Consider the following 14,305-nt stretch of genomic DNA (forward strand, 5'->3'; position numbering starts at 1 on the left):
AACATTTATTTCACTACATAATCATTCAATGGTTACCCTTTTTTTTTTCCACTGGTTACTCTTTAACACCCCCTTTCTTTCCACTTGATTATTCGATCCTGCTGGAGTATTCCTTGCTCCCTTGACTCTCAGGAAAAGCAACAGTATGCTAACAATGCATCCGTGTGGGCTGTGAACCAATGATTTTAAATCCTACACACCATGATGTCATTTAAGTAATAGCAGCCAGAAACCACTCTGTGATTGGGGGCCGAATTATGTAATGGATGGGCAAGATGTTGTTAAATGGGCAATATGCTTGTAAAGTCTCGCTCATGAGCTTGTGCTGTTTGGAGTCTACTTACCACCTTGACTCCACATAAAGGCAAAACACACATCATTCAGTAACATTCTGCTCAGTTTAAAAACACATCACTACCCACTGTGGTCTGAAATACTTTCAATTTACATATACAGAAATACAGGTTGCCCTTAATCTGTGTCATAATCTGTCCTATTCCCCACTCCGTTAAAAAAGAAAACTACATAAACACACTACTATATATATAATAGGTAACTAATAAGGACCTACTGTTATAGTACAGGAAGCTCTACTCAATACTCTGTAATGGCCTATATGGGAAAAGAATCTAAAAAAGAGTAGATATATGTATATGTATATGTATAATAGATTCACTTTGCTGTACACCTGAAATTAACACATTGTAAATCAACTATACTCCAATAAAAATTAAAAACAAAAAGACTAAAACGTTATGTAATCCCAAATTTACACTTAGTACATCCAGGTACTCTAGAACTTGTTTAAAGACTGACCTCACCAGAGGTACCCGCTTTCAGCAGCCCAGACCACATCCGGATCCTCACTGTCTCCAGTCCCACCTAAAAATCGGCCAGACGCACTTCCTTGCCCCGCCTCTTCCCTCACAGCCAATGGGACGCGCGGCACAACTGGTCCGCAACAACTCCAGGGAACCGCCCCTCCATCGCCTCAGACTGGGTCTGGGCGTCTGCCCCTTAGCTTTTCCAGGACGTGCGCATGCGTACCCTTACAGGGCCTTGGCAAGGCGCTTAGGGAACGATTTTCCTCTGCCTTCTTTCTCCAGTCGTGCGGCTCTCCAAAATCCTTCCACCGTACTGTTACTGAGGAGCCCTGTCCTAGTCCCTCAGAGAACGTGCTGCTGCGGCCTTCGGTGCGCCAGTACCCGGATGTGGCGCCGCTCTCGCCCGGCGGAGACTCTGTTGCTGGGCGGAGCGCGGCGGCGTGCGCGGGGGCAGAGAGAAGGGGGCTCCTGGGCCCGGGCGCTCGCCGGACGCCGGCAGGTACCATCACTGTCCACGGGGGAGGAGGCGGTGCCGGCGCTCGGGCGTCCACCCCGGAGCGAGGGCCCGGGCGAGAAAATAGGCCGACAGTTAAGCTTGCTCTCGGCCGCCCGCGCCGTCTCCCCGGGGATAACCTCCCCCGGCCCCCTGTGCTCCCCGCGCTCCCGGTCGGGGGAGAGCGTGGTCTCCTGGCGGCCGTCGCTGTAGCCCGGCCGGGGAGCCCGGAGGAAGCGGGGGAGTCCCCGCCCACGGCCCCCTCCTCTCTGCCCGCCCGCCGCCGCCGCCTCGGAGCTGCTGCAGTCCGGCCTCCAAACCGAGCGGGGGGCGCGGCGGCGGCGGCGACGGCTGGGGAGCGGCTGTGGGCTCGGCGGGGACCGCGCCGCCGCCCCCGTGAGTTATTCTCACGTCCCCCGGGGCTCGCTGCCGCCCCCGCCGGCGCCGAGAGTCCGGCCCGGGCCCAACTCCCTCACGGGTCCCCCGGCGGCGGCGGCGGCGGCGGCGGCGGACCCCACCGCTCGGGCCCCGATGAGTAACTCCAGGAATAACCGGGTGATGGTGGAAGGGGTCGGGGCCCGAGTGGTGCGCGGCCCGGACTGGAAGTGGGGGAAGCAGGACGGCGGCGAGGGCCATGTGGGCACGGTCCGGAGCTTCGAGAGCCCTGAGGAGGTGGTGGTGGTGTGGGACAACGGCACCGCCGCCAACTACCGCTGCTCCGGGGCCTACGACCTGCGTATCCTGGACAGCGCGCCCACGGGTAAGCGGCGGCCACCTGGCCCGGGGCCTGTGCGCGTGGGGGCAGGGGCGAGGCGGGGTGCTGGGGCGTCGGGAGGCCTGGGAGAAGCCCGTGGTGGAACGCCTACCGTGCAGCGCCTGGCTGGAGGCAGCGGGGAAGGAGCCAAAAGGAATTTTAGGTTCAATACCTGGTAAACAAAAACTTACAAAAAAGACCCCTCTTCTCTTTCCTCCGTCCCATCCCCAAGGGAAATGATGGCTGCACCATCACGGGGATGCTTTCAAGCCTGGAAGGCACAAAGCACCGCGAAGACCGCAGACACTTCCCCTCCTCCTCCTCTAGGGAAGGAGTCTGGAGAGGCCTGTCTAATAAGCCATTGAAATTAATCAGCCACGGAGTGATGAGTGTCTGAAGGGAGGCTTGCCTTGCCATATGGTGTTTAGTTGACCGGTTACAATTGCCGACCGGTCGTTGGTACCTCGGATTTGTTGCGATACCCTTTTTTCCTCCTCATCTAACACATAGAAAGACTTGGAGTTCAGTAGCTGAATGCTGCTACTTAGTACCCTGTGGAATGATTTTTCATTTTAATTGTTTCGTTGTATATCTTTATACCAATAGAGGGAAAAACAGCCTAAGCTGTTGAACCCTTTCTTTGTGTTAAATACTCTTTTCAAGTGGAAGATAGGTATAGGGGACACCTGATATCTTTTAACATCTCAGTTCATTTGTAAGGTTATGTCAGAGACTTATCCATTAACACAGCAATGAGTCAGTGTCCTTCCTGATTCACCAAATTTCAGGGAACTTTTATATTGACTAGAATTTTTATATAATATGATAAACTGAAAGCTTGCTCTCAGAATAATTTAATTGAATTCATTTTCACATAGATTTATCCTTGGTACTCTGTTCAGTAGAAACTAGTTTCAAATTTAAAATTTGATAATTTTCAGAATGCTTAAATAAGCTATTTTTAAAGCTTTATGACTGAGTTTGGCAAAACCTAACAAATCCTGAAATTGTTATTGTTAGCACCAATAAAAAGGAAATTAACACAAGGCAGTTCAGTTTTTGAATAGATAATTCATAAAATTGTGTTTCTTTGCTGGCTTTTTAAACATTGCAGAGGATTTATGTGCAGGACCAACACAGTACAAAAAGGGGCCACCATTGTTACCAGTTTCTTGTGTGTTCTTACAGAATACTCATTGCAAGCATATGTATTAACGTATTGTAAATCTGCAACCCTTTTAAGGCACAGTGGTAATAAACTACTATATTCTTTTATGTACTTTTGCTTCTTAACTTAATAGTACCTATTAATGATTGTTCCATGTTAGCACATAGATGTCTGCCTTATTCTTTCATAGCTGCATAATATTACAGTGATTGAATGCAGTAATTTATTTAACCAGTGCTTTGTTGATGGGCATTTGTATTCTTTCAGGTTTTCTTATTTACAGTGATGCATTGAATGACTCCTTGTACGTATATCCTGTGCATGTGTACTGAGTACTTTGGAAGTGGAATTGCTGCATCAAAGAGTGCACATATTTAATATTTTGAGAGATGTTGACTGAATGCCTTGGGAAGACATTTTACCAATTTACCCTCCTACAACACTGTATGGGGCATATTCCTGTTTCTGCACACTCTTAAAATTTTATCCTGCTAGCTCAAGCTAAAGTTTGAGCTCAATAATTTGGAGGCATCTTGGGATCAGTAATTGTAGGTTTATGGGGAATTTTAAATATCTTTCCAGGGTAAAGGTAAAGTGTAACAAATCCTGTACTACAGCAATTTTTGAAGGGATATTCATGTTGTCTCTATGTTTTCTAGTATGGAGTATATCTGTCGTGTAAATAGTTTCGTTATCTTATGTAAAAACAGGTATTTTTCAGAGGTTTAAAAATCTTAGTTTACAGGATAATTTTACACATTAATTTGTTGGTATGTATCAATTCATCTTGTTCATCTGATTGTGTTAGCAAACGTTTTAAAAACACTTCTGGAGAAGATTAATGTTAAGCAAATAAAGCAAGAAAGTAAAGTTTCTTTAAAAAGAAAACGTATGGTATGTTAAAATGTAGAACAGTACTGTGTGTTGTTTAGGACAGGGTTTCTCAGTTTTGGCACTATTGCTGTTTTGGACTGATTAGATAATTCTTTGCTGGAGGGGGCTGTCCTGTGCACTGGGGCCAGCATCCCTGGCCTCTACCCACTGGTTGCAGTTATGATAACCCAACATTTTTCAGACATTGCCAGGTATGATTGCTGCGGGTTGGTACTCATTGGTTTGGGGATATGTACCTATGGGTAAAAGTATACCAAAAAATAATAATAAATGCCAAGTTCAAGGGAGTGGCTATCTTTACACTGAAGGAAGTGGAGTGTAGTAATTTTTTGGGTAAGTTTTATGTCTTAAACTGGGTGGTGGTACATAGGTGTGTGTTATATTTTTATGCCTTTTGTGTTCTTAAATTTCATAGTTAGCTTTAAAAAGTCTTGTAATATTTACCAGGACAACTGAGATTGTCTTTGATTATTCATTCTTTGTTCCTTACTTGTTACCCACATTATATGAACAGAAAATTTATTGCAGTCTGTTTGGGAATTAAGAAATGGGTAGCTTTTAAAATAAAATTCTGTGAAACTTTCCTGAGAATTAAGGATTCTGGAATGGTTGAGTCATTTTGAATCTTTCTGATATTTCTTTACTGTGTGTTGGAGATTTGGTCTGAGGGTTGTATGTGTGGTCTGTAACATTTTGGCACAGAAGCTTTGTTTTTTTTTTTCTTTCAGGTGACACATGATAAGTTTGAATTTATGGTCTAGGATAGTAAAACCTTGAGAAGAGGAGCATTTAGTATATATTTGAATGATATAACTTCTATTTTGTATCCAGATATATTTGGTTAATTTGTCGTGAGCAAGAAGATCGTGAAAATATATATGTTATTGGTGAATTAGTTTGGAGTTAATTTTGTGAAGTCTGTAATCAAGTAGGTATAGTTGACCTTTTATCAGTTAGGTACTGATTTTATAGGATTTGGGGAGAAATGTGTTTTTACTTAATGCTTGTTTTTTGGTCACTTGACTACAGTGTTGTATTGTTACCAGAGAAAGAGTGGAGAAAATAAATGTGGGTTTCCTATTAAAATTCTTTCTACCCTCCTGGGTATGGATAAAGAAAGTTAGGAGTATAGATGATTAGGTTTATTTAAAACTAGTTTCTGGTATTTTTGGTCTAGGCTGTTTGGGGGGCAGTTCTGTGTACTTTTCTTCCACTCCTAGCAAAGAGTGCTTCTTAGGTCATTTGTGGACCAGCTCCTTAGATGTCATTATTCAATCGAAGGTCTAGAAGTGCTGACCCTGGATAAAAAGTGAAACGGATTAATAACCCTCAGCGTTGCCTTTCTGAGGCCTCCTGTTTCTCTTCTGATCTGTTTCTAGAACTACAGGAGAAAAGAGTGTTATCAGGGGACAGAGTCTTAGGAAAAAACAGGACTTGTGTGAACAATGTTTGGGGAATAGGATGCCAGACCTGGAAAGGATGAGATTTTGTGAGAGGTTTTTTACTAATGGCATCTGTAAGGAAAACTTGATTTTCCTATAGATCCTATCTATTTTAAATACTTATGTAAAATGTCTTCTTTTTTATCTTCATCTGCTAAAACAATGTTTTAAGTGATGAAAGTCCATCTAGTTTTAATACTCCTTGTAAATTGCAGCTTGGTTGAACTGAGGACCTCAAGACATCAACTTCAAGATCTCAAGAAATAGTTATCCCTCTGTCAGTACTTCTCAAACAGACAGTAAGCATGCAGATTAACTGGGAACCTTTAAAAGTAGACATTCTCATTCAGTAGGTATGGGATTCAGCAAGAGTAGTTTAAAAGCACCCAGGTGATGCAAATGATGCTGGCTCATGGACACACTTTGAATAGCAGGATGCTAAGGGACTGCTTGTCTTTTGAGATGTCCAGGCTCTTTGTTGTTTCCTTTTCCCCTCAGCTGATTCCAAGCCTTCATTGTTTGTCAGTAATATATGTCTTCAGTTTTGGAGACTGACATTATTGGGCAGGAAGAAGGGGAGGAAATAAAGAAACATGAAACAGCTTTCTTTTTAAAAAAGAAAACCAAAAAACACTACTCCTTTTCTTTTTTTAACTACTCTTTTTTAAAAATTTATTTATTTTATTTTATTTATTTTTGGCTGTGTTGGGTCCTAGTTGCTGTGTGCAGGTTTGCTCTAGTTTCCGCGAGAGGGGGCTACTCTTCGTTGCGTTGCACGGGCTTGTTGCGGTGCACGGGCTTATTGCGGTGGCTTCTCTTGTTGAGGAGCATGGGCTCTAGGTGCGTGGGCTTCCGTAGTTGTGGCACCCGGGTTCAGTAGTTGTGGCTTGCGGGCTCTAGAGCGCAGGCTCAGTCGTTGGGATGCACAGGCTTAGCTGCTCCGCGGCATGTGGGATCTTCCCGGACCGGGGCACGAACCCGTGTCCCCTGCATCAGCAGGCGGACTCTCAACCACTGCGCCACCAGGGAAGCCCAAGGCAGGCAGATTCTTAACCACTGTGCCATGTAAGTCCCCGCCTCTTACATTTTAATAATACTGTTTTTCATTGTTTCCCCATTTTTAGAAGTGGTGTGGTTTCCTGTCTTCTGACTGGACCCGATTAATACAATGTGTTTACCAAATCTCAATCTTATTTTTCTATCCCATTTACCAGTTAAGTAAACATTTTTATTGAAATTTAGCTAGTAATTTTCCATCTTTTCTGATGCTGATCATTTCTAACAAACGAATTGGACAGTGTTTCACTTTTACATTGTGAATAAATAAATTCAAAATCCACTGAATTTAAAATGAAATAAAAGTGATTTTCCTTTATGGATGCAGATATTAGAGTTTATTGGTGATACACATTGTTTCAGCATTAAAGACCATATAATGATGGAAGTATCTCCACATGTCAGTTTTCACCGTGCTTACTCTAGTTTCTTTTGGATTGCGTTTATTTTCTTATTTATTGTCAGACATCACCTTTACCTGGAAGGGATAGATTAAATGGTATTATTTAAAAATATATGTATCTTCTAGGGAGCACACCGTTAACAACCACTTTTCATTCCAGAAAAGATGTGCAATTTGGGAATACTTATTTTATTAAAAAAAAAAGGAACTATTCTTAATTTTAACCCTCAAGCACTTTGTTGCAAGATAATCAACATGTTGTTTTGTATCATTAGGAGGTGCTCCACAAGACTGCTTAACTAGGCACAAAATAGGTGCAGCCCGTCTTAATGTGCAAGAAGTGAGCAACAGTGTTAGACCCCCCAGGCTGTCAAATTCCCACTCATTAGTACACCTTGTATTCCGTGTGTGATTTTTTTCTTTTTTTTTTGTGGAGACTCACTGAGGGTGCTAGTATCAGCTGAATAATGTACAATTAATAACCTAATTTCATTCATAGATTTTTAGCAAAATAGTAAATATAGGGAATTCCCTGGCAGTCCAGTGGTTGAGACTCCGAGCTTTCACTGCTGAGAGCCTGGTCAGGACCTAAGATCCCACAAGCTGTGTGGTGTGGCCAAAAAAAAAAAAAAAAAAGGAAAAAAGAAAAATAGTAAATATCGAAGTATTAATGGAGGTCCACAACCCTTTATTCAGAATGCTTGGGCCTGAATTTATAAACTTTTGTTAATGCCCACTTCCAGGTCCACAGCAGCACCCTGTCATCAGATACACCAATATTTCTGCAGGAAGCATATGAATGGTTATACTAAGGGGGTAAATAAAGACTACACAGCCTCTTGTTTGTTCAGATCAGGATTTACCACTGAGTGAGTTTCCTGCTCATTTACAAAAAACTTAAGAGTTTTGGGATTTTGGAACAGATAAGAGATTGTGGGCTTATCTCTTTAATTTCAGAGGATCATCTTTTTTATTTCCTGGGTCATATACTTCACTTTGAAAACCATTGCACTGTCACCAGGCAGGAGCTTATGCATTTTAACTATCTGTAGGAAAATGGCTTTTTTAGAGCACTTCTCATTCTCTTAAGCCCGTTTCTTTACTCTTATACTTTCATATGTCCCCGTACCAATTTAGCTTGCCTTTTTTTATCACCATGTTTGCATTACAGCGATTAAACCACCTCCTCAGATGGAATTAGGAACACAGGAACAATTTTGATCTTTGCCCATAGATTAGCTCTATGTAAATAAGTTCTTGTGAAATAGTCTAGTACCTAAGTTATCTTTAAAACTTTGTTTCTGAGGGAAAATGGTTCTGAAGTCTAAACAGCCAGCTTTTAAATGAACTTGTAGGACACAACTAAGATAAGGTGGGGTTTAAATTAATGGAGGAGTTAATGGAATGCAGCAGGTAGTCCAGACATTCATTTCTGGCTTTGGAGTGCCTTTGGGAGCATATTTACTTTTGTAGATGCTTGCTGTGGTTAGGGTTAGTTTATATTCTTTAAGCACACTCATGATAAGAGTATATAGCTTTCTCCTGGGATGGATTTATCTTCTTGATGATAATTTTGTTCTGAAAAAATCAAGAAATGGGGTAGAAACGTTTTGATATTAAAAAAAATCACTATTTGAATTTTGGGAGTTTTGCAGGGCTAGTGATAATAAATCATAAAAGCTTGAGATTGTAATATTTTACATTGTGGTGCCTTGCTCACCTCTCTTTCCCAGTCTCTTATCATGGAGTAGTGGAAAATGCACGAGCTTAGTAGGGAAGTCAAGGTACTTGTTCATTCTAGATTTTCTCATGTGGCCTTGTTAACTAGGGGAATGGACAAACATTTACTGAGCTCCCATCATGTGTCAGGAACTATGCTAAGCTTTTTATATACTTTATCTCATTTAATCCTCATAAAAGTGTTGTTTGATAGCCTTCATTTTACTTATGAGAAAACAGGCTATGAGAAATGAACTAATTTGCCCAAGATTTCATAAGTAATTGGTTGATGGTTGAGATTCAAATCTAGGTTTGTCAGTCTTTTTTTCCCCCTGCCTTATAACATTAGTCTCTTTAAAACTTTAATTCTTCACCTGTAAAATGAAGTTGGAGGAGGTCAAGGTACACAGGTGTTTTGCTTGTAAAATGAAAAAATGAATTTTTATCTGTTAGCAGGAAAAAAATAAAGTGGGTAAAATTCTTATTTTTGTTTGACCTCATTAATTTTCTACTCTTGTGTAACAAGTGCTAAAAATAACAAATATATCACTAAAATTGCCAGTTATATGCCTAATTTGACACCTTGTTTCTTTTGTTTGGACCGTGTAAGGCATGATTGTAATTTTATTATGCAAGCTTATAATAAAGTAGAGTAGCAGAGGCTGCAAAAATAGATGAGAGAAAAACTTGTCCAACAGAAAAGATATGAAAGAGTTGTAGATTTTGGGTGAGGCACTTTCAAAGACGTCTCCTTAACTCATAACAGGAGTTGGTTGGAAGTAGATGGTGTTTCACTCTACAACACTTGTGAAATTAACTAAGAAGTAGATAATCTTTTTAATTTTAAAAATGTATCTCTTTGAAATTTATTTGAATATTAGAATAGGATTTAATAACTTATATTTTGAGCGCAGAGGTTGAATGGGGAACATGATGCCCTAGATATGTAATTATTCTTCAAATAAAATCAGAGCTAAGTAGAGGGGAAAACCCTGGTAGGGTAAGCGCATAAGAGGCCAAGCTTTGTAATCAGACTCCTCACATGGGTTTGAATTTGAGCCCGCCACTTACTAACGTGTGCCTTCATATCCTCAATTTCTTCATCTATAAATGAGGATAATAATGCCTACCTTTTCGTATTGCTGGGAAAGTTAATAAAATATATGTGCAGCACCTAGCTTGGTACCGATTTACGTAGCGGTTAGTATTATTAATAATAACAATACTATTTTCACTAATTTACTGTTTCTCAAGAGTAAGGAATGTGGAGTGGCCTGCCACCAACCAGCTGGCAGGTCACAAAGGCCTCACCCTCAGTAGGAATTTTAATTACATTTCAGCCAGTTTCTAAACCATAAGTACTTTGACGGTTCAGGGAGAATAAGATGCATACTCAAGTTGGTTAACCCTCTTTAATCTCTGTAAACTTTTTGTCACATTGATTTGGGGTTAAAATTGAATGAATCCATAAATCAGAAATAGGAATTCTTGGTTGGTTGAGTGACATCAGCAAACGGTTATGCCACAACAAGTAATTGCTTTTAAACACTGGTTAATGACTTGTAAATTATTTTTTGAGGTTAGGTGAAATCTTTTAATTAGGGCAAAAGTTTAGAGGATTAACTAGGCACTATACTAGTCTACTAGGAATGCTTATTTTTTATTTTAAAAAAGTTTTTTTGCGGTACACGGGCCTTTCACCGCCGCGGCCCCTCCTGTTGCGGAGCACAGGCTCTGGATGTGCAGGCCCAGCGGGCACGGCCCACAGGCCCAGCCTCTCCGCGGCACATGGGATCCTCCTGGACCGGGGCTCGAACCCGCGTCCCCTGCATCGGCAGGCGGACTCCCAACCACTGTGCCACCAGGGAGGCCCTAAAAATGTTTTAAAATTTATTACATAGTATTTAAGATATCCAAGTGGATAAGTGATTAATAAATAACTGTGAACCTATCTAGAAATAAAGCATTTCTAATGTTTAAAACACTCTCTGTACTTCTTCCCAATTTCATTCCCTTCCTCTCCTAAAGTAACCACTGTGTAGAAATTAGTAATTCCCATGGGTTTCTTTACATTTACGCTGTGTTGTATATATCTGTAAACAGTGCATAGTACTTTATTTGCAACATTCTGTATTCTTGAATAATTTTAAAATTCAGCATTATGGTTGAAGGATTCATCCATGTTGAATTGTGTGGCTCTTGAGCGTTCATTTTAGGTATTCCATTGTATTACCTAATACATATCTTCACTCTCTTGTTAATGAATATTTACATTTTTTACTTTTTCTTTTGCTCTTATACAAAGTGATAATTCACATATTCTTGTTCCATGTTTAAGTGCTTCACATAATGAACTGCTTGTAGGGAGAACCTTCTCTCTCAATCATTTTTTCTCTCTAGAAATTTAACATTTTACTTAAATAAATCAGTGCTTTATGAATTTGAGCTGTTTTTCTTGGCTCTTTTAAGAACTTGTAGTTATTGATCTCGACCATAGTGTTTTACTGGTCTCATAAAATTTGCCAGCAAAAAGACTTAAGCTATGTAAATTCTCTAAGTTATTGAATTTAGGCGAGATGTCATTAAAATGTAGAGCAGATGGTCATTTGAGTATTAGAATGAGTCAAAAGCTATCATCAGGTGGTTCATTTAACGGTGGCAGATGTCTTCATAAAGCTTAGCAAAGGGAAAGAGTGTTAACTCTCTAGGGTGGTATGGTATTCTTTAGGAAGGAGAAAAAGCATTCATGGGTTTAGTTAGGGAATTAAATTTTATTGAATTTTTAAGGAATAACTCTTGCCAGGGCTAAGGAGGTTTAGAGTGGAAGGGAATGCTTTTAGTTGAGAATGAATTGGGTGGATGAAGTAAGGGGAAACAAAAAAGCTGCCAGAGTAAGAGACCAGTAAAATGTTGGCCTTGTTCATTTAATCCTTTTTCCTTTTTTATGTTTTCTTTAAATGTCATCTTTTGTTTTAAAGTCAATTAATTGCATTCTCATTAAAAATTCTGTACTGCTCATTTTGGTAGTGGAGTGGGTTGCTTTGTTTACTTTTTCCAATTCTCAGCCTTAGTCTGTTTCACAGCTGTTCAGTAGCTTTGTTGGCATTTGAACTGTGGGAACCAAGAAAGGATTTGGATGTGCTTTTGTGTGCATTAGTGGTTTTCCTGAAGTATTCTTTAAAACTGTGAATTGTAGAAGTTTTTAATTTTTTTTAAACCAGTTATCATTGTATGTTTAAATGGTTGCTTTTAAAGAAAGCCTGTACTCAGATTATGAGCTCATGAATGTTATTGTATTTTGGAGAAAATGAACTTAGAGATGAAAAATATGTAAATAGGGGAACAGCTGAAAACTGGGCTTTTACTTTTCTTGTCAAGTGAGGAGGTTGGGATACATTTTCCCTATGCCTTTCATCAGTCAGCACTCATTTGAAGAGCTGTGCAGATAAATTAGGATATACCTCTTAGTGTGTATTGGATACCCATTTGTTTAGTGTATTTGACTTTTTGTGATGGCATAGGAGACCTATTTTAGACCTGTTCAGAAACTTAACTACTGTGTGGACATTTACTGTTACTGCTATTTGTTGTTAATTAGGATGTTTTTGGTCATGATGCTTTCCTGTGGTAAGACAAATTAGACTCTTAAGGCACGTGGCAATAAGGAGTGTACTTATTAGCTATATATTTTCTTTTCATAAGCACAGAATAGCTCAGTTAGGGTAAGGGTTAAAAGATGTAAAAACGTCTGAGTAGCAGTGTACCACATTGCTAAAGTAACTGAAAGTTGGTTTCTGTAAATACTTGGAGTTCCTCATGTTTTTGTTTATTTTTAGCTTTTATTTATAAGTGACATATACCAGCATTTCTGATGCTTATACTGCATATTAAATGCCCCTTCTCGCCCAGCTGCTTCCTAGAATTAATACATACCCAGTGTAGAAAATTTGGAAAACCCCAAAGGGCGATCCCGTCAAGCACATTTTGGGGGTTATCCTTCTGGTTTTTCTGGGCACATGTATTATATGTATAATGTAATTTATGTACCAAAGTGCTCTATTGTAATTCTTTGCATACTGCTTTATAAAATAATAATATAGTTTACCATCTCAGTAGCATTTCTTCTACAACATGGTTTAATAACTGCATAGAATTTCTATGTATTACCTTAGTTTACACATAAATAGCCGCATCCCCATCTTTTCAACATGTTATGTTAAATTTTTATTTACTGCAAACAATTTAGTGTCACGAGATGTACCTTTAAAAAAATTTGAAGACAGGGTCAAAATCTTTTAAAGCATTTGAAACATTTTGCAAGTACCTTCCATAGAGATTGTATCAATTTCTGTTTCCTTCTCAACAGTATGACTGGCCCCCTTGACACCATCTTCATGTACACTGACATATTATTTTTAATCTGTTCCAATTTAAGAGGATAAAGTTGGTATCTCTTGTTTTGTATTTTCTTTTTAAAATTATGAAATTAATATACTTATAATAAAACTAAACAATTGAAAAGTGTATGTAATAAAGCTAAACAACTGAAAAGTGTATACAGAAAAAATGTGAAGGTGCCCTCTCCTTCCTCATCTGTGTATCCTCAACCACTGTCAGCAGTTTGGAGGAGTTTCCAGGTTTTCTCTATTTATACACTTCCTATATGTGTGTGTGACTTCTAGGTTTTGTGTCATGCTTAGAGAGACTTTATTCAGAATTGTAAAAGATGCTGTTCAACTATTTTTTCTAGCACTTTTATGGTTTTCTTTTTTTCATATTTAGCTCTTTAATTTATCCACATTTTTGCTATGCTGTACTGCAGGGAACTGTAATTTAATAAAGATTGTAACTTATTTTTAACTTGCTTTGTTCAAGTTGCAATGGTTACACAACAAATACCCCCAAACTTAGTGGTGTGAAACAGTTTATATGCTCAGGGCTTCTACCCCTCAGGGATTTGGAGAGGCTCAGTGGGGAATGGCTTACCTCTGCTCCACAGTATCTAGGCCCCCAGCTAGGAGAGTCAAACAGTGGAGGGGCTGCACAGCCAGGCTTCCTCGGGCATCTCCTTATACTATACCTCTTTATGGCCTCACCAAGTGGTCTCCTCTCTGTGGCAGCTTCAGGGTAGCCAGACCTAGTATGAAAGAACTGCCAAGGCATGTGGGGGCATGAATCCTCAGGGGGAGAGAGAGACATGGACAGACAGGTGGCACAGAAGTCATATGGTGTCACTTCTGCCACCTTCTATTAACCAAGGCAGTCGCAGATGTCCCCCTAGGATCAGTGGGGAGGAAAACAGACCCGCCTCTTGATGGCCACTTGTCATTCATTGTCCTCTTGTCAGAGGAGCACTTGGGGTGGATATAGATCGGTGAGGCTTTCTTTGGAAAATGCAATCTGCCACGCCTTTCCTCCATTTTAAGTATACACTCAGTTTTTCAGGAATGTGCCTGATATAAAATGCATAAATAAAGTAGGGGTGTACCTGTATTTCAGTATTTAAATTGATGAATTTAAAAAAACCTCATATTGTGATTCTTGCAATTTCT

At 40.1% G+C, this 14,305-nt stretch overlaps 1 protein-coding gene across 1 annotated transcript in view; it reads left to right on the plus strand.

The window, feature by feature from the left end:
- Positions 1-1,758: 1,758 nt before the first annotated feature.
- MIB1 (MIB E3 ubiquitin protein ligase 1) overlaps positions 1,759-14,305 on the plus strand; it is a 110,810-nt gene continuing 98,263 nt past the window's right edge. Inside the window, exon 1 of the mRNA XM_082640413.1 lies at positions 1,759-2,077. Coding sequence (XP_082496539.1) covers positions 1,849-2,077 — 229 coding nt within the window. The 5' untranslated portion in view covers positions 1,759-1,848. The remainder of the gene's footprint in view (positions 2,078-14,305) is intronic.

The sequence above is a fragment of the Mesoplodon mirus genome (genome assembly GCF_964341445.2).
Source record: "Mesoplodon mirus genome assembly, chromosome: 13".
Lineage (NCBI taxonomy): Eukaryota > Metazoa > Chordata > Mammalia > Artiodactyla > Ziphiidae > Mesoplodon > Mesoplodon mirus.